Below are 26,712 nucleotides of genomic sequence, written 5' to 3'. Positions count from 1 at the left end.
GCTACGAAATTCCAGTACCTATGTATTAAGGTAGTAAAGCGGTTGTAAAATAAAATATATCTACAGTCTGGCAAAAAAGAGTAGAAATTAAAAAGTGGCAACACTGTAGTGTCGTCCCTTTCTAATAAATCTAAGAAAAACGGGACGACACTACAGTGTTGCCACTTTTTATTTTCTACTCTTTTTTGCCAGACTGTAGATATCTCGTATTTTACAATTTTTTTACTACTTAAATACATAGGTACTGGAATTTCGTAGCATCACCGGGGATTATTAAAGAAGGAAAAAGTAACATTTGGGCGAACTTGTTTTTAGAGATCCCTAGGATAGGGATAAGGGGTTTTTTGTGCACATATGTGACGTTTTCAATCAAAAGGTACCACATTGTCGCTTATCATAAGGACGAAAATTGTTTGTATCTTCAAAGCGTCCTTATGGCAAGCGTCAATGTGGTACCTTTTGCTTGAAAACGACACATATGATCGTCCACTGTAATCAGGGATTATAAAGTGTCCAATGAAATCATCTTTTAAAACTGATTCTTAAAATACGAGGTAATCATTTACCTAGTTGATAAGTTTAAAAAAGTAGATGCCACAGGATCATCCACCTAACTTCATATAGGTTACGTAACGTATAGTTTATTTTATAATTAATCGTGAAGTGTAGACGTTCCCTGACAGGTAACTTCTTACGATTAGATCCAGGAATCAGTCACCCGACATTTAATTCCGTTAACCATATTTAAAATTTTTAGTACGGAATATTCAAAGTGATTCTTAACTCTTGGACGTCCAACATCGCCAAAGAGGTGGTTGTACGCGAAGCGCCCTTCCTCAAGAGCTCGTTGGACGTGTTCAATTCGCTGGTGGCGGAGTTGCTGCCCACTCCTACGAAGTCGCATTACACCTTCAACTTGAGAGACCTGAGCAAAGTGTTTCAGGGGATGCTGATGTTGGATGCGCATAAAGTGAAGGTGGGAGTTGTGATTTTACAACCAATTTTAACTATTAAATAAAAAAAACCGGCCAAGTGCGAGTCGGACTCGCGCACCGAGGGTTCCGTACTTTTTAGTATTTGTTGTTATAGCGGCAACAGAAATACATCATCTGTGAAATTTTCAACTGGTGACAGACAGACAGACGGACAGACGGACAGCGGAGTCTTAGTAATAGGGTCCCGTTTTTACCCTATGGGTACGGAACCCTAAAAATGTAACCCTACGCTATATGCCAAAAAAATCCATTTTATACCAAATATTTTACGTATAAATACCTAAACTAAGAAGTAACTTTTAGTATTCTTAATTTTGTACATAACATACCTTTTATTTGCAGCTATAGAACTGTACTATTTTATATAAGATATTGGTATTAAACTTTGGTGTGCAGGAGGAAGACGAAGTGATCAGATTGTGGTATCACGAGCACCAGCGGGTGTATCAGGATCGGCTGGTGAACAACGAGGATCGCCAATGGTTTACCAGGTAAGGCTGCACTCTATCTCACAATTGGTCACTTTGATGTAATTACATTTCACTAAAGCTCCGCTCGCACAGTGGCATTGACCGCTGGCATCATCGCCGGGACAGTATTGGTTGAATTAAGATTTCGTATATCAAACTATAATTGCGTACTTTCATATATAGGCTCCCAACTCAACAATAATATTAATTTCGATACGCTGTAGTCAACTATAAATAATTTGACCAATCACTTGCCCTGGCGCTCCAATAGGAAAGACATAAACGCGCGACTATTTGTCTACTGAGATACTTACCCATTTTGATTAATTATTTAGGTTTTATAGTAAAAAGGTATTATTTTAGATGACTCGTAGATAAAGTATTGTATACAATAGTGATACAATCAGGCTTTTCTATCTCGTATCTTCAAACACTGTACTGTAAAGTTCTCTATTATATCACAATTGTATAAAATACTAATGCGCGTCCGATAGAGATAGGAACAGGCGGGTCTACATTATAAACTGAAATAGATTTTACTACACAAATATGAAAACATAACCTAGTTACTTACTTTCTTACCTATTTTCGGTTGCTAAATAAGTAAATAAAGTTTTATATAATTGTTACTGAACGTGGACCTTATCTCAACGAGATAGGATCTACGCATGGACAGTTGATACCGTCTCGAATGATAGATTTAAGATACCTACGTATAAGTATGTTTCTAATGCTATACCTAACTACTTAACTGATTACTTAATTTTAGTGTACCTATTTAGTTTAAGATTATTTTAGAGCGCACCGCCAACAAACTGTTTCACAGTTTGGCGAACATTAGATTAAGGTACTTATAATGTTATAATTTTTGTTAAATTTTCAATAAAAAAAAAAAAGATGTTATATACCTACTAAAGAAAAATAATCCGGCTTCCGCCACTGGAGGGCTTCGTCACTTTTTTCTGTAGTATATGACACCTATTTTAGTTTATAAGTAAGACTGTAGTTTATTTCACGATTTGACACTAAGTAATGACTTCACTAATAGGTCGTCGTATGTGACAGATACTTATGTCGCTAATATTCTGATTTGGATTATAAGTAGTCTTATGTTTATGTATGTGTTGTTGATACCTGACTCTACAGCAGAGCCCAGAATTTTCGCGGCAACACAATCTTGCTAGAGTTAGAAACAATTTTTTATCGATGTCGATAGTTGGGTAATGGAAGAAGAAAAATGCTCCACCAATTAAAATATTTAATAAGTGAATTAACGTAAGGTTTTTATATCGATATCGATAAAAAATGTTTCTAACTCTAGCAAGATTGCGACCGTCCGTTTGTTTTGCCGCGAAAATTCCGGGCTCTGCTATACAGTCAAACTGAATGTAGTTATTGTAGTCTGTGGAGCTTTTTTATAACTTGTAAGTAGGTAATGGTAGCTTTACCCGTGAGATGTCACATATCTTTACTATTTCATATCTAGTGAATCTCTAATTCATTTCCCGAATCGCGCCGTTAGTTTTTTAGACGGACTCTATCGACAGCTACTTGCATATTTCAAGTCGATAAATAATAAAACTAAAACAGTTTTAATCTGCTCTCAACATCCCGCTTTTATCAGTCTTCATTTACTAACAGTTTGCTACAAAAGAAGATTCGTGACGAATTTAAGAGGAAACCGGCCGATGTCATAGTAGGAAGGCTGATGCTGTTTGGTGATTTCATGGACCCTGGCGCGGATGATAAGAAGTACGTCGAAATCAACGACCAGGAAGAGGTCAGACAACTTTCTTACATAAACAACTTTGGGAACAAATCAAATTATTTTATCTAATATTTTGGTTTGTGTTTTTTAAAGTAGTCATACTACTAGTTTAGTTGTATAGGTGGCAGCACAATAGCTAGCCATACACGCACGGGTTTGCCCGTCGGATCTGCCCGAAATATGTGTCTGGCGGACACATCCGTCAATGTGTGGCGAGAAATAGACACAGATTTGTCCGCCGGATGCCCGTCCGCTGCCCATCTGTGTCTATTTCTCGCCACACATTGACGGATGTGTCCGCCAGACACATCTTTCAGGCAGATCCGACTGGCAAATCCGTTTTTTTTTTTTTTTTTTTTTATACCACGTCGGTGGCAATCAAGCATACGGCCCGCCTGATGGTAAGCAGTTACCGTAGCCTATGAACGCCTGCAACACCAGAGATATTACACGCGCGTTGCCGACCCTTTAAAAACCTGTACACTCCTTTTTTGAAGAACCCCATACTGTAGCCCCTCGGGAAAACCTCGGCAGGGAGCTCATTCCACAGCCGAAGCGTACGTTTATGGCTAGCTTATCTCTCTCTCTCTTATATCGTAATCCGTATAGGATATGCAAACACGTACTGTTCGTCCGTAGATTTGGCCCAGACGCCTAGTCTTTCTACGAACTCAGGCATATAGTCGAGAAGTTGGGACGGGCCCGCCGTGACGCGATAGCTAATGACGCCGGTTTGAATCCGGCCTCCGCACTGGGCTTCGTCGCTTTTTCTTTATTATATGACATCTATTTCAGTTTATTTCTTACTTTAAAAACATTACACTTGTAATAGCTTGTAACAGAATCTACCATGGGCGAGTAAGATAGTGGAATAGTGTGTAAAAAACACTACCAATGAGAACTCCAGGGGCCCATTTCTCGAACGGTATTAGTCTAATATTATTAGTGTGTTGCCATGGTAACCCATACGCCTTGACAGTTCGTGGACTAATAATATTAGTCTAATACCGTTCGAGAAATGGGCCCCAGTAGGTAGAGCGTGCGCACTATTATCATCTCCCAAGCTTTGTCTTTACTTTTTGCTTCGGCTCACTAAGGGTTCGTATAGACGGACTGCAACTTGACTGCAACCCGACTGCAACTTGTATGGCAACTGCACGCCGACGTTGCAGTTGGCGTGCAGTCGGCGTGCTGTTCCCATACAAGTTGCAGTCAAGTTGCAGTCCGTCTGCATCGACCCTAAGGGTCCGCTTATCAACATAATCGGAATTGGTACTAGATTTTTCGACAGCGCCTGTCTGACTATGACCAAGCTTAGCCTTATTGAGGTTAATCAAGTTTCCTTTCAGTGCTGACTTCTCTTGCCACAAGGAATGAATTTAAGTGCACTGTCAGATACACACACACACACACACACAGTGACCCAAAAAGGATCTTGGCCTCCGACACAAGAGAGCGCCACTGTCAGATATGACGCTGAAATCGAGCTAACAACAGCTTATTTTTAACAGTTGGACGAGATTCTGTCTAACTACCTAATGGACTACAACCTGGCGACCACGGCTCCGCTGGACCTGGTGCTGTTCGATGACGCCGTAGCTCATCTGTGCAGGGTATCCCGTATCATGCGACAGCCCATGGCCAACGCTTTGTGCCTTGGTATGGGAGGGTCTGGTGAGTAGAGCCTAGTAACAAAGATAATATAATAAGATAGAGCGGTACTGTCATAGTAAATTTTGTAACCCTATAAATTCACTGCCATCTGTCGACATACTTTAAAACTAAAAATGAAGATTTATAAAAATACGTTAAAATGTATTTAAATATGGATAACTGATCTTTTTATTTGCATTATTTATTTTTATATGATTTTGACCCATGTTCTTTCACTGATATGCGTTAAAATTATAAATAACAAACGAAACCGTCAACGCCCTCTATACGAGAGTAGGCCAAAACTAGTGGCGCCATCTGATCGAGAATCAAACTTTCGTGATTTTCGAGGCACGTTTTTTACTTAGACTGTATCCATCTATAAATGTATCGTGTAGGGCTTTTGTAGGAGATCAATTTAAAATGAGTTGGTATGAGTACCTCATTTTCCAAAAATAAGTTGGTGGCTCGGTCGATTCACAATCCCGGAAACGTCGAAATCGACATCACGCTATCACGAAAAATTGTCGTTTTCGAAACGTAGACATCCCCGAAAACCTAGAAAACGACCATACCATAACTAGTTTTACAAAATAGTACATGTCTGCCAACATGGTTTCCAAAATATTCTCTAGTAAACGTTATCATTTGACATACCTAGCTTCATTTCTCATTTCATCTAGTCTCACTGCACTTACACCAGTAGAAAACTCTTTTACCTTGTAATATCGTTACAAATAAATGATTTCTTCCAGGTCGTCAATCTCTGGCTCGGTTAGCTGCTTTTATGGGGGAACTTATGTGTATCCAGATTGAAATTACTAAGGCCTACGGACAGTCGGAGTGGCGCGACGACTTGAAACAGACCATGATGAAGGCTGGGGCCGATAATAAAGGCGTCGTGTTTTTGTTCTCAGACGCACAGGTATTAAGATACATACGACTCTAAAGGGCCAATCCCACAAAACTTTGTGTGTGTTTGTATATTGTGTGTCGCTTTCTTAACATACTATTCGTTCCGTAACGCCGCTTCAGCGTACTTAAGTTCCGATGTGGAAGGTACTTACAACTTCACAAGTTACTCAAAATTATCATTTTTTTCTTACCCTCGTAAGACCCACCATATAAAAATTTTCAATTTTTAATTTGAACCTTATTCTATAAGTAGTAAATTGGAACGAATTTCGTTTTTTTTACAACGCAGTGAAACAAAAGAAATGCTTCTCTATTTGTTTCATCAAAAGGTTCATTTTAATGTACATTAAGACTCACGAGGTTACAGGTGCTGTAGGTTTTGTTTGAAAGTTTCAGATCTCGAAGTCTGTACACAAGATATCTTCCAGTATTAGGTACATGATAAATTGCGAAAGTTAAATCTAATGGCTACAAATATTTATCATAATATTTGAGATGTTTTTATCTTCTTCTTTGTCGGTCCCTCATTGCTGAGGATCGTGAGCACTTGGTTTTGCAGTTTCTGTGTTTTTACCTTACTTTGAATATAATCCCTACACGATCATACCATACTTACAGATAAAAATGGAATCCTTCTTAGAAGACCTAAACAACATCCTTAGCTCCGGCGACGTCCCCAATATCTACGAAGCCGAGGACTTGGATAAGATCTTCATGTCCGTCCGTCACGCCGTGATGGAGATGAACCTTCCTGCCACCAAGACGAATCTCTTCACTTGCTATCAGAAGAGGGTTCGGAGCAACCTGCATATAGTCATCGTCATGAGTCCTGTCGGAGAGGTAAGTGGTACCTCTGATCTGGAGCTAATTGAATGAATCTTTCCGCAACCGAGACGAACCTCTTTACTTGCTATCGTCATGCAGAGTCCTGTGGAACGATTTCCTAAAGTAAGGACTAATTTCGTACATTGACCCGCCATTATCAATTTCTATCGCACGCGCATAATTATACTGCTGTCCCGCTCGCATAGTGGCATTGACCGCCCGCATCATCGGAGATCAATGCCACTGTGCGAGCCGATGTATGAAGTTATTCGTGCTCAGCGTCCTTACTTTAGCTTAGTTGATAGTGTCTACTAAGCTAGCCTCTAAAGTCGTCAATAGAACTTGCAAATATTGTAAACAAACCATTTTACCTTCATTACTTCGTAATCTCGCTCTTTAAACCATACCTTATCAACAGTCTATATACTTAAATATTTTATTTATATAAATTTTTAGTTAAATTAAATCTTAATTATTAATACTTCAGGGAAAATAACCTTCGTAAAAATTTTAGGTTATGTGTTAAACGCTAACAACATCTGTAAAATTTGTTTACATTATTTGCAAGTTCTATTGACGACGACTTTAGCCAGGAATTCAATTTGGAATTTGGATTTTGGATTTCATTTGGATTCCAATTCCAACAAGGAAATTAAGTAATTTGTGTTAATCAAAAATATTTGTTCTGTATTTGTTTTCTTAGTATTTAAGTATTTATTTCAATCTGTTACTTATTTACCAGATATTCCGCGCCAGACTCCGCATGTTCCCTTCCCTCGTCAACTGCTGCACCATCGACTGGTTCAGCGAGTGGCCCAAATCCGCGCTCGAGTCCGTCGCCAATCATTTCTTCCGAAACATGCAGGAGCTGCAGACCACAGAGCAAGTGTACGAGTCTATGGTTGTAAGTATTTTATTAGAGACAACCTTTAGTCACAAGTCTTTTTATTTTTTATGTGTTGGATTGATAGCTTTTTGTGAATTAATGAATTTTCAAATTGGCTTGACTTAATCGACCATTTCCCGACATTCTGCCACTCCGAGAGTACTTGAAGCATGCGAGACCTGGCTAGCATATGCTAGCGCGAACTGCGCAAGTAAACCGCGCAATCTGCGTAGCTGGAGCAAGTAATAGCGCTGACTAACATATAAAAAACCGTTGAAGAATAATGTTTGCCGGAAGAAGGGAGGGATTCTCGATTTGGACGTCCTGCTTTGGCCCCCGCTACATTTTTTGCGTCAGTTTTTATTTGCCCCATTAAAAATATTTATTGTTTTTAGTCTGTGTGCTGCTTCGCTCATCAAAGCGTCGTAGATGCTAGTGCTAAATTCCTAGCGCAGCTGAATCGACTCAACTACGTCACTCCCATGTCCTACATGGAAATGTTGGGCTGCTACGCAGAGATGTTTAGGAAAAAACAAAATGATATATTGAAGGAGTCAAATGCTCTTAAAACCGGTAAGTTGTAAAATTATATCACATTTTTATGCTATACTTAAATTAGTATAAAATAATAACTATGGATATCCGCGTTAGGTCTTAACAAGTTGAATCAGACAGAGGTGGAAGTAAAGCAGCTTCAAATAGAGCTGGCAGATTTGAAGCCACTCATGGAAAAGGCGGCTGAAGAGACCAGAAAAGTCATTGAACGGATTGCTATAGATACGGTGAGCATATTGCTATGTTGCGGAAGGTCAAAGTCGTACATATTTTGTTGAGTGTGGCTAAAAATTAGGATTAGGAAAAACCAAATAAACAAGTTATCAGCACTTTACCAGGTTTGCTCGCAGGTCCTTGCTATTTGCGTTAGTAATGCTATTAAAAGTCCAGTACTGTTCTAAAACATACTTGTACTGTTCATAGGCGATTGCAGAGGAAGCACGCATCAAAGTAGAGAAAGAACAAGCAGTTGCCGAAAAGATGGCATCAGAAACAACAGCTATGGCTGAAGATGCTCAAAAAGATCTGGGTATAATATTTATTTGTGATCGCGGTTTACTTGTACCATTATTTTGAGGTTAGTAAAGTGAAAGCGGTTGTAGTCGAGTTGTTTAGGTGTGCGGCTTTCCAGTCTAGGTTCAAATCATTTGTCCTTTCCTGTATCTAAAGAGAAAAGAGCTTAATCAGCTGTAGGGCAGTTGCGTCTAAGTTTATAGGCCCACTGTCATGAATGAATGGACGCCTGTGTACAAGGTAAATGTGCTTGCAGTGGAAAGTATTCGCTCCGTGCATGACTGTGGCGCCGCCATGGTGGGTATGGGACACATTGCTTGCATTGCCCATGAAAGTTTTCACCACGTTTTGCGTTGACATCGCTTGCGTTTCCCCCGCCATTAACTTCGCACGGCTTATGATCAATATAGTTAGAAATAAACTTATAGAATTAAAATCACCATCACCATTGCTCATCTACGCTATGTATGCATCTGTGCTTGATGTTCTCCTGCTTTGCACAGGCCTCCATTACAAAAGGGTCAGTTTAGAGGGAGAGTTGAATTATACTTCTCCGGTTTCAGATGAAGCGTTGCCAGCTCTTAAAGCTGCCGAAAAAGCGCTGCAAGAGTTGAACCGTAACGACGTAGTGGAGGTGAAAGCCATGAAGAAGCCTCCCGCTGGTGTGGTACTCGTCATTGAATCCTTGTGTATGGTCTTCGATATCAAGCCTGTCAAGGTATGGACACTGAGTGGACACCTCAACAGGACCTTTAGGCTGTTGTTCAATCAACGGGGGGAAAGTGACTAGCGATAGATTATTTTCTCACGCAAAAAATGTTTGGTTAGAAGTACGAGTATACATTATAATATAGAGTATAATAATGACTATTCACTCTCAGTAAATACTTATTTCAATAATAAAACGCTCTCTTGCCGGTGATCGCTTAAGTCGGTTGGAGAAGGATGTTCATCCTTCTTCAATCGTGATCAGTTAATCTATTCACATATTGTCTCGGATTTTGGGCTAGGTGAATTAGCTCCATGCATAAATTTATTTTTATTTTTGGATTCATAATTTATATCGTTGGAACACCGGAAATGATAAAAATACTTTTGTAAACCTTAACATTATTTTATTAAAAAATATTTAAAATGTTGAACATTTTTGAGCGGTTGAAACGCTCATAATTTTTGGCGCGAATTCGACAGAGCGTGATGACGTCACACGTTGGGCGGCCCAACTGACGTTTGCTACTAATGACACTAATCTGTCGAACGCGTGACGTCACGTGGCGTTTCGAGCGTTTCGCTCACTAGCTTTTCGCGGGCAAATTTTTGTACTTTTTATTTATAATTTTAAGTAATTAAATGGTAATTTAAAAACGGAAATGCATTTGTAACATGATATAACGGTAACAAACATCCGAATAAAACATATTTCGTTCAAATATAAACTTCATGCATGAGGCTAATTGCCTCTGGCGTCGCCACTTTCTATCCTTTGCGTTGTTTCTTTTCCTCTGTCTTTAGTTTTGATCAACTTAGCCACTATCGAATTTAACAACTGTCGTGAGACATATTAGGTAATATTAAGCTAATTTTACAGTTTAACTTACGTGTTTTTAGTCACTCGCGCGACATTTTTCGGAGAGCCTAAGTCTCCATTGTCAAGCACTAACAATGAGGATAGGAATAGGAGCAAATACCTAGGTAATCCATGCACACTAAAAGAGGCAACTAGCAACCTGAAGACTTTGCTAGGCTTCGTGGAGGAGCTGGGGTGGTTAGAGTAGCGCTACCTCGTTTCACGCAAAATAGGCGCATTGGATGTCGATTTGCGGAAAATGCCCAGCATAACTAACTAACTAACTAACAATGAGATAATCGGTTGGGGCATGGTGGAGTTCACGCACTGCTATAGTGCATGAAAATGGAGCCCTAGGTTTCTTACTTATTTCCCTCGCAGGAACAAGGAGCAAGTTTCGGGGAGAAAGTCCTCAACTACTGGAAGCCAGGCTCACAGATGTTAGCAGACCCTACCGCTTTCCTGGAATCCCTCATGAAATTCGATAAGGAATCTATTACAGAAGACATGATCAAAAAGCTAAAGCGCTTCGTCACTAATCCAGACTATGATCCTGCCAAAATTCTAAAGGTTCGTGTGTTTTATTATTACGTTCGCGATTTATTTTACCTGACAGGCGTGGAAAATCAAACGTATTTTCGCAAAACGCTCTGATCAAATTTAAAAGTTAAGACTTACCTACTTAATACTTTCTTGCTCTGCTGGTTTAGCAATCTGGAAGTTATTCAAGATATTGGCTTCCAATACGAGTTAACGCCAGCGCGCCAATCCTCCTGTAACCTTATCTTATGCTAGTTTTCTGCGCGCAGGGCACATATGTCCTCCTTTACATACTGCGACGGGATGATTATTGACCTACAGTACCTAAAGGTTAAAACTAAGCCAGAAATTATTTAGGTAGATGTATGATACAGTTCTTTGCCGTGCATAAAAACTTTAATTATTACCGTAGGTGTCAAAAGCTTGTCAGTCTCTGTGCATGTGGGTCCACGCCATGTACAAATTTTATCATGTCAACAAAGCTGTTGCTCCCAAGAAAGCCGCTCTGGAAAAAGCTACCAAGGACCTTGCGGCTGTTGAAGGTACATGACAAGCACTCATTTTTAGGGTTCTGTACTCAAAGGGTAAAAACGGGACCCTATTACTAAGACTCCTCTGTCCGTCTGTCCGTCTGTCTGTCACCAGGCTGTATCTCATCAACCGTGATAGCTAGACAGTTGAAATTTTCACAGATGATGTATTTCTGTTGCCGCATAACAACAAATACTAAAAAGTACGGAACCCGCGTTGGGCGAGTCCGACTCGCACTTGTCCGTTTTTTTTATTATGATGATGATACAAACTTGTGGCGTTCTGCGCCGTATTACGTTTTACGGTCACTGGATTCTCAAATGTACCTATACTGATCTGTCGACGGAAACTTTCCAAAATTGCGAAATTTTCCACATGGGAAAGTTTCAGAAACTTCTCACATTTTTGTATGGGGATTAAAACTTTCCGAAACGTAAAATGGAAATTTCTTATATTTCATATTTTTACATTTCCGATTTTTTGAAAACTTTCCGCAACTTGCATATCTGTACCTGTACTCAAATGTTAACTTTTCATAACCAAAATAGGTACAACATAATTTATGGTGGCACAATCGCATCTCCCGTGTCCACCTTGGGGCAAGATTTTTGATTAGGCTTTACATATATATCTTATACAATTTTGGTTTAGGTTCTGTGTTTCAGGAGTTTCACGTTTCTCATTATAGCTATACTAGCAAACGCAAGAGCTAAAATGCAAGCATTGCTCGAGGGCATTGCTAAGTTGAACGCCTATTTGCAAGAGAAGGAGGAAGAAAAGAGAAAGATGGAAGATGATATTAACGCATGCTTAGCCAGAATGGACAGAGCTAACAGGTATACTACTCTGTAATTCTGTTCAAAGTTGAACATGGAATAGCAACAATGTTATGGCTCCTCTACACTATCGGCGATGATAGACGATGACTGGCGGGCACGATAGTGTAGAAGACGTACTCGGCAGTCCCCGCCAGTCATCCTCTATCATCGCCAATGATCGCCTGTGACCCGTGAGTTGTCGGTTTTTTGGGCACGCATCAAAGGGATTCGCGGGTTGCGTTGTGCAGGCGAACGTGGGGATGCTTGCTCGATGATCTTGCCGATAATAGATGATGATACTATCAACGATCATCACCGACATACATACGGCACATAGTGCACAACACAAACAGCATGGAATTAGAAGCTAAGTAGCAAAGCGGGCGAGGTGTTCAAAGTGACCTTGGCATGACTTTATTGTTAAGACAACAAGATGGTGTCAAGATAAATTTGAAAACCTCGCCCACTTTGCTATTTAGCTTCTACTTATAATTCATGCTGTTTTTTGCGTTCTAGGAACTTATTAAACTTTCATGAAATTGAATACCTACATAGGATGTCTGTTTTTTTAGATTACTGAACGGGTTGTCAAGCGAAAGAGTCCGATGGATTAAAACTATAGCAGATTTGGAAGTCGCTCTAGTAAATCTCATAGGAGATATTCTTTTGAGTGCTTGTGAGTTAACGGTTTAATCTTATCTGTAGTGTCTATCCGAAATGGCTCTAACGATTTCGATGAAATTTGCTATATGGGGGTTTTATATGTTTTCTTGTCTCTCAGATATTATTCGCAATTATGTCACATGTATTGCAATGATTTGTACATATTTCGCATTGTTCGACAGGCGCTGTGGGATACGTAACACCTTTTACTGATGAGTTCCGGAGAGAGCTGCTCGGTCGTTGGATTCAGCATATAGTGGTACGTTACATTTTACTACAAGATTATACATGATTATCTACCCTAACTTTATAGGTACAGAAGACTGATGTCGCATGCTAATTTCTCATACTTGAACTAAGCCGATATGCTTTTTCTATGACTTCATTTAAAAAAACTAACTTTTTTCTACGATGCAATTTAAGTCACATCACACCACCGTTACAGGACGTGCAAGTACCTCATACACATGGTGCCACACCGCTTTCTATTTTGGGCGACGCTGTCGAAATCAGGTGAATATTTCAAATTTAAAGAAGTGCTTATTTCGGAAACTCTTCTAACTAAACTATTTCTAAGTATATGAGTATCTTATTCAGCATAAATTTAACTCTTGTACCTACAGAACATGGCAAATGTACGGATTACCTCGGGACCCTCTCTCCGTGGAGTCGGCAGTTTTGATCTCGAATTCTCGAAGGTGGCCCCTCATCATAGATCCGCAGACACAGGCCAACAAGTGGATCAGAGCAATGGTAGTATTTTACGGGAGTTTTAAGGAGTATCAAAATAATACATCTAAATGTTTATATTATAACAAAATGATGCCAGGAAGAGGCGTTTTCTATACCTTGACGCTGAGAACCGCTGGTTCAACATAATGTCATTCATTATTGTAGATCTACATTTTGAATCGCTGACCACTTGTCACTAACTACCCAATCAGTCCGAGTTAAAACCGTAGTGGCTGAACGGCTGTAAGGCCAAGCTGAAGAGCGGAGTATAATGTTTTGTTTTTATTACCTTTTGCATTCAGGGAAAAATCGACGGCATCGTAGTCGTCAAGCCAAACGACCGAGATTTATTGCGAAATTTTGAATCGGCATTGCGTTTTGGAAAACCAATCTTATTGGAGAACGTTGGACAAGAACTAGATCCTGCTTTGGATCCTGTTTTAAAGGTAAAATTCAAGTTTATAGCCTAATAGGTACAGTCGCCATCAGATATATCAGAGCGGCTAAGGCGCTCACAAATATCTGAACGCGCCTCTATTGTCAAGGCATTAGAGTGCGTATTCAGATATTTTGACCACCTCCGCCGCTCTGATAGCGACTGTACCTAATACTTCCAAAGATTGATAATAACAACGCTTTGTCCGCTACATGTCCAATATTTTGGGTCTTAATATAGTCTAGCAACTTTGTCAATAAAAAAAGGCGGCAAATTTTAAAAATGTAGGCGCTAAGGGTCGATCTCCCTTACAAATTATGAATTTAGCGCCTGTTTTCTGACTAATTGGCTTACCAGACTATAGATTCCTCATTTCATCAATGTTTCCTTTTATTCAGCGTCAATACTTCCGGCAAGCTGGTCAACTTGTACTAAAGCTGGGTGATTCCCTCATCCCGTATATGCCGGGCTTCCGATTATACATCACGACTAAGCTGCCGAATCCTCGTTATACTCCTGAGACTTCTGTCAAAGTGCAGATTGTAAATTTTGCGCTGGTACCGAGGTAAGTAATACGTAGAATTTCTTTCAATCTTTAATTGTAGTGCGCGGTTTGTAATTCATTCGGGTGGGCGCTAGATTTACAAAAAAAGTTAGGAAAGTGGTGTCGCTGTCGTTTTTCTGTTTATTTCTCTCCCCCAGCTCAAACTGTATCTCCACCAAATTGTACTAACGGCCGAAGAAACATGTCTGTACCTACCGGAAGCTTAGATAATTTAAAAGTTAATAAATTTTTCCAGTGGTCTAGCAGAACAACTTCTATCCATCGTAGTGGCTCAAGAACGCCCAGACTTAGAAGAGCTGAGGGGCCAGCTGATTGTAACGCGGGCACAAATGGCTTCACAGCTAGCGGAAATGCAGTCGGATATTCTGTACGGATTGTCCAACAGCGAAGGGTCGCCTGTAGATGATGTACCCTTGATTTTGACCCTAGAAGCTATTAAGATAAAGAGCGCTGAAATCTTGGTTAGTTACATTGAATGGGACTTAAAAAAATTCTTTATATGTTCTTCAAAAATGAGAATAAGATTTGTTATGAACTTTCATTAAGAGACGTGGATTCCAACAGAACAAAAACAAAACTATGGGATCTTACTTATAGGTTATCTTACTACTAAGTGAACCTTCCCTCTGTATATTTCTTGGTCTTAACTTTTTTTTACCACTGCACAACATGCTTAAGCCCGTGATGGTCGGAATCTGGCTCAAGCTTAAAATATATTTGATTTCGGGGCTTTGCGTTGAAAATATCTTGAGTCCTTTGATCTTTGAAAATTTAACTTCGGTATGTAAACCAACAGATAAAAGTAGAAGACATAGAGCGTACGACCATAGAAATCGACGACGCTCGGCAAGGTTACGTGCCCGTGGCCAATCGCGGGCAGATTCTTTTCTTCTGTCTGTCTGGGATGGCGAATGTGGACCCCATGTACCAGTACTCGCTGGAGTGGTTTGTTAAGCTCTTCATCAGGTCCATGGCGGAGACGGAACCCAACGGTACTTGAAGGGACATTTTCTTATTAATCGTAATGCCAATCTGCTCATAGTTTGTGTCACAACCCTTATTATCTATAAACCATAAAATTTTGAAGTATACATTTCCAGTTCGTTGAGCGGTTTGCTCAGAATAGCAGTAGAAATCTTCTATAATTATGCTGTCCGAAATCCAAATCTGGATCATTCATACGGATATCGTAAATAAATTCTACACTGATAGATAATCAATATTATTATGTGTAGTGCTTTAGCTCGTTGTTAATTTGATGTTTACTAATCGTCAGTTTTTTTGCGTGAAATTTAATTTATGAAATCTCTCGATTTTTTTCACAGAGGATATTATTGAACGAGTGGAAACCATCATCGAGCACTTCACGTTTTTGCTTTACGTCAACGTGTGCAGAAGTTTGTTCGAAAAGCACAAGCTTCTGTTTGCTTTCCTGCTTTGTGCCAGAATATTAATGGACAAGGGAGTTATCCGACATACCGAGTTTAACTTTCTGCTAAATGGGGGTAAAATTGAGGAAGTGAGTAAAACTGCCTGAAAATGGCGAGAACTAAACATAACTTAAAAGTTACTCTATTTCTTAGTATTTAAATGTACTCTTACTATTCCCTAAATAAGCCCCGTGATGGTGTCAAAGTATCTATTTATTTTTAGTCACAATGGGTACAGTGAGCTGCGAAATTGCATGGAGAAATTATGAATGAATTCATTGATAGTCGCCATGCACTTTTACGGCTGATGTATCTTATAAATGTATATTGATGTGTATTATGTTATGCTTAGTAGGTTAGGTTTAAATTTTTATGAGTAATACTAACAAAATGATTTGATTTTTATTTTATTTTATTATTTTATTTTATGATGTGGTTAACCGATTATTTCATGAAATATGATTGACATATCATGAAATTATCAATTCTAAGATCTGGCTACAGTGGCCAAGACATAAACACAACTTTAATTGTAGGAACGTGAAAATCCGGAACCAAAATGGATCTCCGAACGCATGTGGTTGGACATGCAGCAGCTGGCGTCCGTGCCGACAATGAAGGCCTTCGTCGACGATTTCCCCAACCAGTTGAAGCACTTTAAGGGTTACTACGACTCTATGAACCCGCATAAGTGCGTTTTATTGATGACAACAATTACTTTTGGCAACAATAAAATTATGACCCCTTTTGTAACACAACTAAATCTTCATTAAAAGCCTACAGTGAAACTCGTCAATGTTTAGATCAGATATATAGGTATTTTCCTTTTAAATTCTGACATTTATTACGTGATGTCTAAAAATAGTTATTTGCGCAACAAGTGAGCGATGTTGCTTTTTGCTGCGAGTGCTAATTTTGAGTAACGAGCAGCATACGAAACAAAACTTCTTTATCTTTTTACATTTAAGTATTAACCATGCACCTACCATTTTTGGTCTTTTTATGTATTTATATGCATTTTCAGGCTTGCGTATCCTAAACCGTTGGACACCCAGCTTGACTCTTTCCAAAAACTGTTGGTGCTAAAATGTCTGAGGCCCGATAAAGTTGTGCCCGGATTACAGGTAATGTAGAAGACTTGTCCAGTGATCCATTCGTAGGCTCTTTGTAGCACACTTCAAATACCAACAAAGTCATATAAATGAACGCAGGTTACGCAGTATAGGCACCGTGTGCGTTGGAAGGTCAAACATAAACTGTACATTGACACTTTACGCCAAAGCAAGTGCTGCCCTCTAGAGTTCATGTACGCTTTCTGTTATGCATTGCAGGATGCCCCTTGTGGGCTACATTGGAAGCTTCACATTTACACTTTGCGCCAATAAACAGGGGATCCTGTGCAGCCCCCTACAGTTCATGCACGTTGCCTATAGAGATATCATTACGATGATTGAGATTTTCCTGTTTCCTGAAACTTATCAAACTTTATCGAAACCCTTTAAGTTTTGCATTTTACTTGAACTGTTCATAAGCTTATGACGATTCAACAGGATTACGTTGTGGTGGGACTGGGGGGTCGTTTCGTGGAGCCGCAGCCGGCAGATTTGGCGGCGCTGTACGGCGAATCCGACCCGCTCTCTCCTATAATATTCGTGCTCTCCACTGGCACAGATCCGGCCGCTGGTAAGAATTATATTCCATTAGAACCTTCGAGTTGGCCCGCTTAATAACATAAAGACAATTTGACGACCGTATTCAAGTAGTTGGTAAAGAAGTTGCGCGGCGATTTTCTAGTAGAAGGTAGCTGAGTTTTGGGACTAACATTTATTGACATAATCCTCGTGTAGTGATATTTCCTCTTCTAAGGGTGTTAAATACTTAAGTTTTCTTTCAGATTTACTAAAGTTTGCGGATAAGATGAAGATGGGGAAGCGTTTTGAGAGCATCTCTCTCGGTCAAGGCCAGGGTCCGCTCGCTGAAGCTATGATGAAATTAGGTTGTGACTTTGGAAATTGGGTGTTTTTCCAGGTATTTTGCTTATTTATGGTGTATCTATTTAAAAAAAATATGCAGAAAGAAATAAAATTTAACACGTTCATTGAAAATTAAACGTCCTATTTACTTAAGGTTGTCGAAAACCAAAACGCTCGGCTCGGCTCAATATTCTTAGCTCGCACGATGTCAACCAGCCTCAATCTCAGAGGTGTTAGATGCTTCAAATCTCTTACTTGCTTGTATAATCCTTGAATGTTCACTCTTATACAGAACTGCCACTTGTCTCCATCATGGATGCCGGTGTTAGAATTAAACGTGGAACACATTTCACCTGAGCTGGTACACAAGGACTTCAGGCTTTGGCTTACTGCCATGCCTTCTCCTCACTTCCCGGTCGCTTTGTTACAAAATGGTGAGTTAAAGCCAGCGCCAGCATCTCGTCTTGCACTGTTGTACAAAACTGTCATTTATTTTTTTAGGGTATGATGGCTTTAGAGTTGATGTGGATCATTTTTACCCCAATTGTCCTAGCTCGACAATTTCAGGATGTGGTTCATCTCAATGCTGATCCCAGTATTCCCGATAGCTTCATTAATAAAATTGTGATTAATAGATTTGTGAAGTTCGCTGTCCTCGACATGCACTTTTGTACATAACTGGTTCTGTCGTGGGCCATGAATTAACAATGCGACTACCTATATTTCTTAATTAAAATAAGCCAAGTATAAATATTCTATTTATTATTTCCAGGATACAAAATGACTGTAGAGCCTCCTCGGGGCATAAAAGCTAACTTACTCAAGGCTTACATGAATCAGGTCCCAGACTTTGCTGAGTATATCGCCTCGGGCGACCCCAAAGTTCCCAACTTTAAGGTTCGGTTTCTTTTTCATTTGTGAATGATTCGTACCTTGTCTTGAAAAACATAAACGACCCTATCATGTTTGATTAAAGATTTAATAATCAGAAACGAAAATCAGATGTACGTAATAATTGCTCATAAACTATTAAGCAAGGTTCAGCTAAAAAAAATTAGGTTAAAACTGTCCTTTCTCTATTTTTTCTTTGAGGTCTTCTTTATTAGAATACGTTACAGGTATAGCAATTCCAAAATTAAGAATGCCATGTGTTCAAACGGTCATATATAAGTTGATAATGAATGTCATGATATTGTTGTATTTCAGTGGCTCCTGTTTTCATTGTGCCTGTTCCACGGCGTGGTGCTCGAGCGTCGCAAGTTTGGACCGCTTGGGTTTAACATTCCCTACGAGTTCACCGACGGCGACCTCAAGATTTGCATGTCGCAGCTGCATATGTTCCTCTCAGAGTACAACGAAGTGCCGTTGCGGGTATGTTGGAGTAGCTGTAGTCGCTGGAAGATGTTTCTCGGTGTCAGATTTCAGTGGATATTCTCGTGTCGGTTCTACGGCGTGATGCTTCGTGTGATGTAAGTTCGGGCCGCTTGGAGCCAACACCGATACGCTGACCTTATGATGTCGCAGCTGCATATGTTCCTTAGAATAAATCCACTCCTATACCTATGTATAGGAGTGGATTTAGTCACTGGAAGGTGTTTTTGGATGTTAGATTCCAATAGCTACTATTCTTCGTGTCTGTTCAATGGATTAATTACATATCTCCTACGAGTTCACGGACGACGGCCTGAAAATCTGTTCGATTGCAACTGAAGATGTTCCTCATAGTACAAATTAAGCATAAGTGTATAGTTTTTCCGGTCTCAAGTCGAAACCATGGCCGTAGCTCTCGCGGCTACACTGGGAGCCTTTGCTGAAAAAATGCTACACGGAAGAATGTTTTGAGATCTGTACAACGGCAAGGTAATTAATTGATAAGGCTAAAAATTAGAAAACTCGCTCATACAAAAGAAACTCGTATTTCCCCTTCTATATTGCTATTATTAAAACCAATACAGTGCCTGATGTAAGTAGTGGTCTTTTGGGAAAATTTATTTCTTCATTTCCAGATGTTGACTTACGTGGCCGGCCACATCAACTACGGTGGTCGCGTGACCGACGACTGGGACCGGCGCTGCCTGATGTGCCTCCTCGGAGACTACTACGCCACGGCCGTGCTCACCGACAAGTATTACTTCGATGAGAACGGGTTCTACAAGCAGGTTAGATGACGTTTGGTTGCATATGTTGGGTTTTTAATAGGCGACACCAGTGGCACAGATAGAACCGTTCTGCATTGACTCCGCATTGAGTTTTATAGCTCGACAAGAAGCATATAATAGTAGCTCAATTGTTTCATGATGGACATCCCAAGCTCAAACGAAACGGTTTGATTCTACATTTGTTATTTTTAAAGCCAAAATGTGACGCCAATGACGCCATAGAGGATATGGGCCCATTTAGATTTGATCTGCAAGCAATTTATTTTGTCAGGTCGATAGTCGTGTCCATTATCAACCGCTGAAATTATTTATAGATGGCTGAAAACCGTCTTTTGCATAGTTTCAGTGGCGTATCTAGGTGTGGGCGAATGGGGCCTTCACCCATGGCCTCGCACTTAGGAGGGCCTAGCAAAGCCAACCTTTTTATTACTTTGGGAAACACATTGAAAAGGGCGTCGCAGATGTGGTTTTCACCCACGGCTAGATTGGTTCACGCTACGCCAACGCCACTGCATAGTTTGCGGTCATATGCGGTCAATTGCATGCTGATTTCATTAAAATGATTGCTTTTTATCTACCTAGCAACACGCGTCTTCAACCATCGACGACTATACGAAGTACATCCGCTCGCTGCCTCTCAATGACGACCCGGCGTTGTTCGGTCTGCACAGTAACGCCAACATCAGCTACGCCATGTCGGAGACCGCTGCTAATCTTAGTACGGATTCGTTTGTTGACACTATCTACTTATCTACATCACATTACTTCATCAATGTAATCATGAGTTCAAATTTGACTGTAAATTTTTCTTGTGTGGTGGGCCGCTAGAGGATAAATTGGTTTGATAATCTAATTACTAATTAATTACTTCCCGCATGACACAGATACGCTGCGTAATTTGCAACCTAGAGACGCTTCTGGCGAAGGCGGATTGTCAGCTGAAGAGAAGACGGAACGCGCTGCCAAGGAAATCTTAAGTTCTCTGCCACCGAAACTAGATCTTGGCTATATCGCTGCTACGTTAGTAGAAATATTGTGCTCATTTTGACCTTTACCATAGAGAAATAAGTAATATTTGAGTGCTTACTCCCTACAAGGCTGCCGTTACTTAATAACAATAAGTTGTACACGAGATATGGTCAACAAATAGGGGCCGTGCGCATTGGAGGGTCTGCCATCTTGTGGCCTGAATCGGAAACATAAACTGTACATTGACACTTCACGCCGAAGCAAGTGCTACCCTCTACAGTTCACGTACGTTTTGCCACCTTGTGGGCTACATTGGAAGACTAAACTTGACAGTTACACTTCGCGCCAATAAACAGGGGGCTCCTGGGGGGGGGGTGCCTCTTACATTTCATGCACGTTCCCTATACTAATAGGTTTTAAACTCACGATGGAGTGGGCACTATATGCTTAGGTACCTACTTATTTCTTTATGCCTATACCTATCATTGTGAATATACTAGCAAGTTACAACTATGATTCAATAAATAAACGTCTAAATCGTGGTCCATAACACTTCGTTTGACGTTCTAACACCGACCTGTAAGATGATTTATTATTTATTACAAAATTATTTTCGCAAATAATTTGTTATTCCATGCGAAGTTGCGAACGCCCTCCTTAGGTACAGTTAGCTCCATCTATGATCGCTTATGAAAATTTCTCAGGATGTCTGTGGGTTACTGTGAAACATTTAGGCTTCTAGCTTTATATTATGACCTCTAGATGGTGTTGATATCTTCAAGTCTTTAAGATCATAGTAGTACCCGAATACTATCAATAAAGAGCTTTACACTCCTTCCTGAATTTTGTGTCTAACGTATTGCAGAATCTCTGTCGTCAGTTACTAAATTCAGGAAGGTAAGCTCTTTGGTTCTCGACCCGAGTCGGTGACGTTGGTGTTGCTAACCATGTTAGCGATTGTTCATAGTTATGAGGAAACAATAATCATGCTGCTAACATAGTCCTACCAGTTACCATCCATGTTACTATCGGATACGGTACATATCAAAGAGAATTAAATCACTACGTGTACGGATGCCATCCGTGATGGCACTTTTTGGAACACTATTGTATATCCCTATTTACTCTGTCAACAGGTACCCAGTGTCTTACAAGGAATCCTTGAACACGGTACTTATCCAGGAGGCGATTCGATACAACCGCTTACTGGGAGTCATCACAACTTCCCTAAAGTGAGTACATGTTTGATAATTCTGAATCATTCAAGCATTGGAATGAAGAAAAAAAAACCTACAGGTTTTTTCCGCATAACCTAGTCGAAAATATTGTATGTCTAATTGTCCATCCCTATCGCTCTTGCGTAGCATCGACGCAGACAATTTTCGAATTTTGATGTCAGCAAAGATAGATATAACTCCGTAAGTAATAGATGGATACAGTCTAAGGAAAAAACGTGTCTCGAAAATGACGAAAATTTGATTCGTTTGAGGGCGTTGACAGTTTCGTTTGTTATTTAACAATTTTAACCAGGGACCGGACAACCCTTTCCGCGATAAAACCCTTTCAATGGGCGACACTTAAACACGGCTAACACATTGAAAGACTTTCCCTTTTAAACTGCATGCCTATTCATACCCTTACCTTTGACTAACCCTTACCGAAAAGCTAACCAAAAATAAGGCTAGCTCTTAATAAGGGTTACCCTTATCTTTAAGCGCTTTTTATAAAGGTTTCCCTTTGCGTGAAAGAGACAGGATTAGTATATATCTACGGTAGTGTATGAAAAGAAAAGAAAATACGTGCCTAGTCAAAGAACGCCGCCGTCGCCGCCAACGATCGCTCGGATTCGAAGTAATGTGTGCTTTATGAACAAGGTAGACGACTTAAATTAGCACGCTTATATGCTAAAAGGGAAGCCCTTTATAAGGCTAACCCTTATAAGCAATATGCAAGGTGTTGGTGAGCGGATGATAAGGGTTTTGTAAGGGTATTTGGGCTACCGATTACTCAAGTGTGGTAGCTTTATATAAGGGTTTTTAAAAGCAAAACAAAGGGTTTCGTCTGGCAAAGGGTATGGTGAGTTAAGCCTTATGCAATACCCTTATAAAACCCCGATAAGGGATAGCGGGTCGGTCCCTGATTTTAACGCATATCAGTGAAAGAACATGGGTCAAAATAATAAAAATAATTAATGCAAATAAATTAATCATTTATCCATATTTAATACATTTTATCGTATTTTTACAAATCTTCATTTTTAGTTTTAAAGTGTGTCGATAGATGGCAGTGAATTTACTGTGGTTACAAAATTTACTATGACAGTACCGCTCTATAATATTATATCCTCTTTGATGTTAGTAATAACCCCCCTCTTCATTCCTATCTCGTTTCTCAGGACATATTTTGGTCGCACACATATATAGTTTTATCTTGTAACGTTACGCGTAATAAACTCGACCATAATATCTGTTGGTACTTTTCGTAATTGCAAAGAATTGCACAAATCATGCTAATTTTATTATTGGCAGTGATCTCCTGAAGGCCCTAAAGGGTTTGGTGGTGATGTCTCAGGCGCTTGAGAACATGTCCAACAGCCTGGCGATCAACGTAGTACCTGTTATGTGGAGCTCCAAGGCGTATCCCTCACTCAAACCGTTGGGTAACTAATACAAACACATTTCGACACAAATACTCTTAATTTTTATATTAAAGGAAAAATGGAAAACTCTGTGTAATGAATTGTAATATTCTTGAACAATATAAATTAGAAATAACTCCTTAAACCATAGAAATTAATTAAATAAATACCCTTATAATCAAACACCGCAACGGACCTAGCAAAACCATGGCATATGACAGTTTTGTGTCAGGGTTGGCGATTATGATGGACCATTTTGCTTTCACTTTATTGTATGTAAGATTAATAAAATTTAACGAGAACCTAATTGACCGTCTTCCGATCCGATAAAACCCGGTTTAATTTGCTGACAAAGAATTTAACATGTCACTGTCATGTCATTTTGTTTATAAAATCACGTTTTTTTTTCGTATTTCTTTCAAATATGAATATGGAATTTTTATTGCTTGAAAATATTGGTGTTTGAAAACAAAAAGAAAATATTTTGTACTTTAATTTGTTCGTAGTAGTGATAACCCTGAGGTACAACTGCCACAGATTTGCTAGCTCGCTCGCGGGGTATTCTTTAGGGTAATAGGGTTGGCAACTGTCATAGATTTGCAGAGATGGCGCCATCATAGCTTGCCCCTTTGTCTATGAGATTTGGCTTAAAGAGCTGGCATCCAGGGCATTAAGAAAACAAAAATTTGACAAAACTCTAATAATTGACAGGGCAAGCTATGCTGGCGCCATCTGCTAAATATTTCGACCGGCCAACCCCATTGAAATCAATGGGTAATTATCTTAAAACAATAATTTATCACAGACTTACCTATTTTCAGCGGCATGGGTGAAGGACCTGATTCTCCGCGTGAAGTTCATGCAAGATTGGACCGACAACGGAATACCGAAGGTGTTTTGGATATCAGGCTTCTACTTCCCGCAAGCTTTCCTCACGGGCGCCTTGCAGAACTACGCCAGGAAACACGTCATTGCTATTGACACCGTCGGTTATGGATTTGAGGTTATTTAGTTATTCGCATACTTTATTTATTTTTACAAGCTTTGATTTAGTTTCACCTGTCTTGTCTGTCTGTGTCTGTAATGAAATCTTGCAAGTTAAATTTGACCCACTTCCCGGTTTCCGATGAAGCTGATAATTTGCATACACATGTAAGTCGGGTGACAATGCAATATTATGGTACCATCGAGCTGATCTGATGATGGAGACAGAACGCTGCCTTTGCCTACAATTTACTGTGATACTAATAAGTTGATTCCCCACGTAATGTTTCGATTATGTCTCTCTTAGGCATTAGCTGGTGCACCAGCGAAGAAATACGACGACGGTTGCTGCGTCCGCGGCCTGTTCCTGGAGGGTGCTCGTTGGAACATGGGTGACATGTCGCTCGAGGAAAGTAGACCCAAGGAGTTGTACACAGGTGATTAAATATCGTCTAGCCTCTCAGGCATCAAAACTTGCCAGGGCAAATGCTATTTTGATTTGTCACAATTAAGAATCAAATTAAAATTGAATGGGAGACTTTTTTTATAAACCTCTGGGCGACTAGAGGTTATCAGGAATATTTAAGTTTCAATGTGTACTTGTAACGCAACAACTTGGTTCAGCAGAATTACGCACAGAACATACGCGAATTGCCACATCTCCATTCAATATCACCTACGAATCTTACCGCAAATATACTTCTCAATCACTACAGAGAGTCACTACTGCCGTTATATAGTTTACCCTATTTTTATTTTATTAGTTTGAGTATGTAAACAGTTTTGCCAGAATTTTTCTGTCATCCCTTTAGTCAGACTCATAAAATATAATAATAACTATGTTATGACTGACAGATATGGCGATAATCTACATGAAACCAGAAGTCGGTCACAAACTAGCGCAGGGCTTGTATTGCTGTCCCACCTACAAGACTTTGGTGCGTGCTGGTACATTATCTACCACGGGCCATTCCACAAACTACGTGATGACCATCGAGCTGCCCACGCACAAGCCGCAAGCGCACTGGATCAAGCGCGGCGTCGCGCTCTTCTGCGCGCTGGACTACTAAAACAATTATTTTGTAAGCGAGGGGGACCGTGTGTAAACTGTAGAAGGCAGCACTGAAGCTACTTACTTACTGCTGTGGCGCGACGATTTGAAGTGGATCTTGGCCTCCGACACCAAAGACTGCCATGATTCTCTGTACAAAGCCGTTTCCGTCCAGTCGACGAAGCCAAGTTCGTTATGATCTTTTTACGCCTCTCTCTCTCCAGCGGTACCTAGGACGTCCAGACGGTCTTCGGGCATTTGATACTCCAGGGTACGCCCTCCAAACAGCAGCACCTGCTTATTGGTTCAAAGTATCAATGTAATGTTCTAGGCCACAAAGAGGCAGACCCTCCAACGCGCACGGTTCCTATAATGCACAATCACATTGAGTGTAATTGTGAGTGAATGATGCGCGCGATGCTTTGTCAGATCTGGACACATCTTTACACACACTAATGGTACGCATAAACATATTATATGTACATTTTGTGCAAAATAAAACTTGTGTCAATAACAGGTTTAAAGGTGCTAGTCTATCGTTGGTTAATAATTTATAATTATGTTAATGGTAAAAAATAATATATGATTTTATGCAATCGGATTTTAATTTAGTTAATGGTTAAATCAACGTTCTTGTTAGGTACAGATGTAGTGCATAATTGTTTTCCATCGTATTTTCTAGGAAACGTATGTATTTATCATGTCATGCTAGTTCAGCCAATGTCAGTACTTTTTGTACAGAGACTGACTGAGCAAGACACGTTCGTAAGTTTCCGTGAAACTACGATGGAAAATAACTATGCACTAAATCTGTATTTAAAATTAATTGAATATAATGTTAGTAAAGATTGTCTTTTTCCACGAGATAAAAACGGGTACGGGTTTTGGTGATATGATAACAATATGATGCTAACGTTGACGTCGATGTTAACGTTGTTCTTTGACGCTAGTGACGCAATGCGGCAGATGCGATTAGAGTTTGATGGGCTTGTTTTGCGTTTTCTAACATGTGTTGGGTGCACCGACCTCTTCAAATACGACTGTCAGAGGGACATTTCTATCAAAACCTCATGCCA

At 39.9% G+C, this 26,712-nt stretch overlaps 1 protein-coding gene across 1 annotated transcript in view; it reads left to right on the top strand.

Moving 5' to 3' along the window:
* The window catches only part of LOC134747132 (dynein axonemal heavy chain 1-like), a 69,288-nt gene extending 43,580 nt beyond the window's left edge, over window positions 1-25,708 (top strand). The window contains exons 49-86 of the mRNA XM_063681713.1: window positions 758-976; window positions 1,392-1,486; window positions 3,107-3,245; window positions 4,745-4,907; window positions 5,642-5,811; window positions 6,420-6,641; window positions 7,369-7,530; window positions 7,908-8,085; window positions 8,164-8,294; window positions 8,491-8,596; window positions 9,144-9,298; window positions 10,529-10,717; window positions 11,100-11,229; window positions 11,907-12,054; window positions 12,609-12,712; window positions 12,882-12,958; window positions 13,145-13,212; window positions 13,323-13,452; window positions 13,734-13,877; window positions 14,266-14,432; window positions 14,668-14,893; window positions 15,229-15,424; window positions 15,758-15,951; window positions 16,399-16,553; window positions 16,887-16,986; window positions 17,413-17,545; window positions 17,757-17,890; window positions 18,128-18,269; window positions 18,608-18,732; window positions 19,042-19,206; window positions 19,842-19,994; window positions 20,577-20,712; window positions 20,879-21,014; window positions 22,100-22,195; window positions 23,492-23,622; window positions 24,423-24,604; window positions 24,893-25,022; window positions 25,441-25,708. Coding sequence (XP_063537783.1) covers window positions 758-976; window positions 1,392-1,486; window positions 3,107-3,245; window positions 4,745-4,907; window positions 5,642-5,811; window positions 6,420-6,641; window positions 7,369-7,530; window positions 7,908-8,085; window positions 8,164-8,294; window positions 8,491-8,596; window positions 9,144-9,298; window positions 10,529-10,717; window positions 11,100-11,229; window positions 11,907-12,054; window positions 12,609-12,712; window positions 12,882-12,958; window positions 13,145-13,212; window positions 13,323-13,452; window positions 13,734-13,877; window positions 14,266-14,432; window positions 14,668-14,893; window positions 15,229-15,424; window positions 15,758-15,951; window positions 16,399-16,553; window positions 16,887-16,986; window positions 17,413-17,545; window positions 17,757-17,890; window positions 18,128-18,269; window positions 18,608-18,732; window positions 19,042-19,206; window positions 19,842-19,994; window positions 20,577-20,712; window positions 20,879-21,014; window positions 22,100-22,195; window positions 23,492-23,622; window positions 24,423-24,604; window positions 24,893-25,022; window positions 25,441-25,655 — 5,646 coding nt within the window. The 3' untranslated portion in view covers window positions 25,656-25,708. The remainder of the gene's footprint in view (window positions 1-757; window positions 977-1,391; window positions 1,487-3,106; window positions 3,246-4,744; window positions 4,908-5,641; window positions 5,812-6,419; window positions 6,642-7,368; window positions 7,531-7,907; window positions 8,086-8,163; window positions 8,295-8,490; window positions 8,597-9,143; window positions 9,299-10,528; window positions 10,718-11,099; window positions 11,230-11,906; window positions 12,055-12,608; window positions 12,713-12,881; window positions 12,959-13,144; window positions 13,213-13,322; window positions 13,453-13,733; window positions 13,878-14,265; window positions 14,433-14,667; window positions 14,894-15,228; window positions 15,425-15,757; window positions 15,952-16,398; window positions 16,554-16,886; window positions 16,987-17,412; window positions 17,546-17,756; window positions 17,891-18,127; window positions 18,270-18,607; window positions 18,733-19,041; window positions 19,207-19,841; window positions 19,995-20,576; window positions 20,713-20,878; window positions 21,015-22,099; window positions 22,196-23,491; window positions 23,623-24,422; window positions 24,605-24,892; window positions 25,023-25,440) is intronic.
* Window positions 25,709-26,712: the final 1,004 nt, after the last annotated feature.

Source organism: Cydia strobilella, chromosome 14 (genome assembly GCF_947568885.1).
Source record: "Cydia strobilella chromosome 14, ilCydStro3.1, whole genome shotgun sequence".
NCBI lineage: Eukaryota > Metazoa > Arthropoda > Insecta > Lepidoptera > Tortricidae > Cydia > Cydia strobilella.
This window is presented reverse-complemented; position numbering and strand designations above follow the sequence as displayed.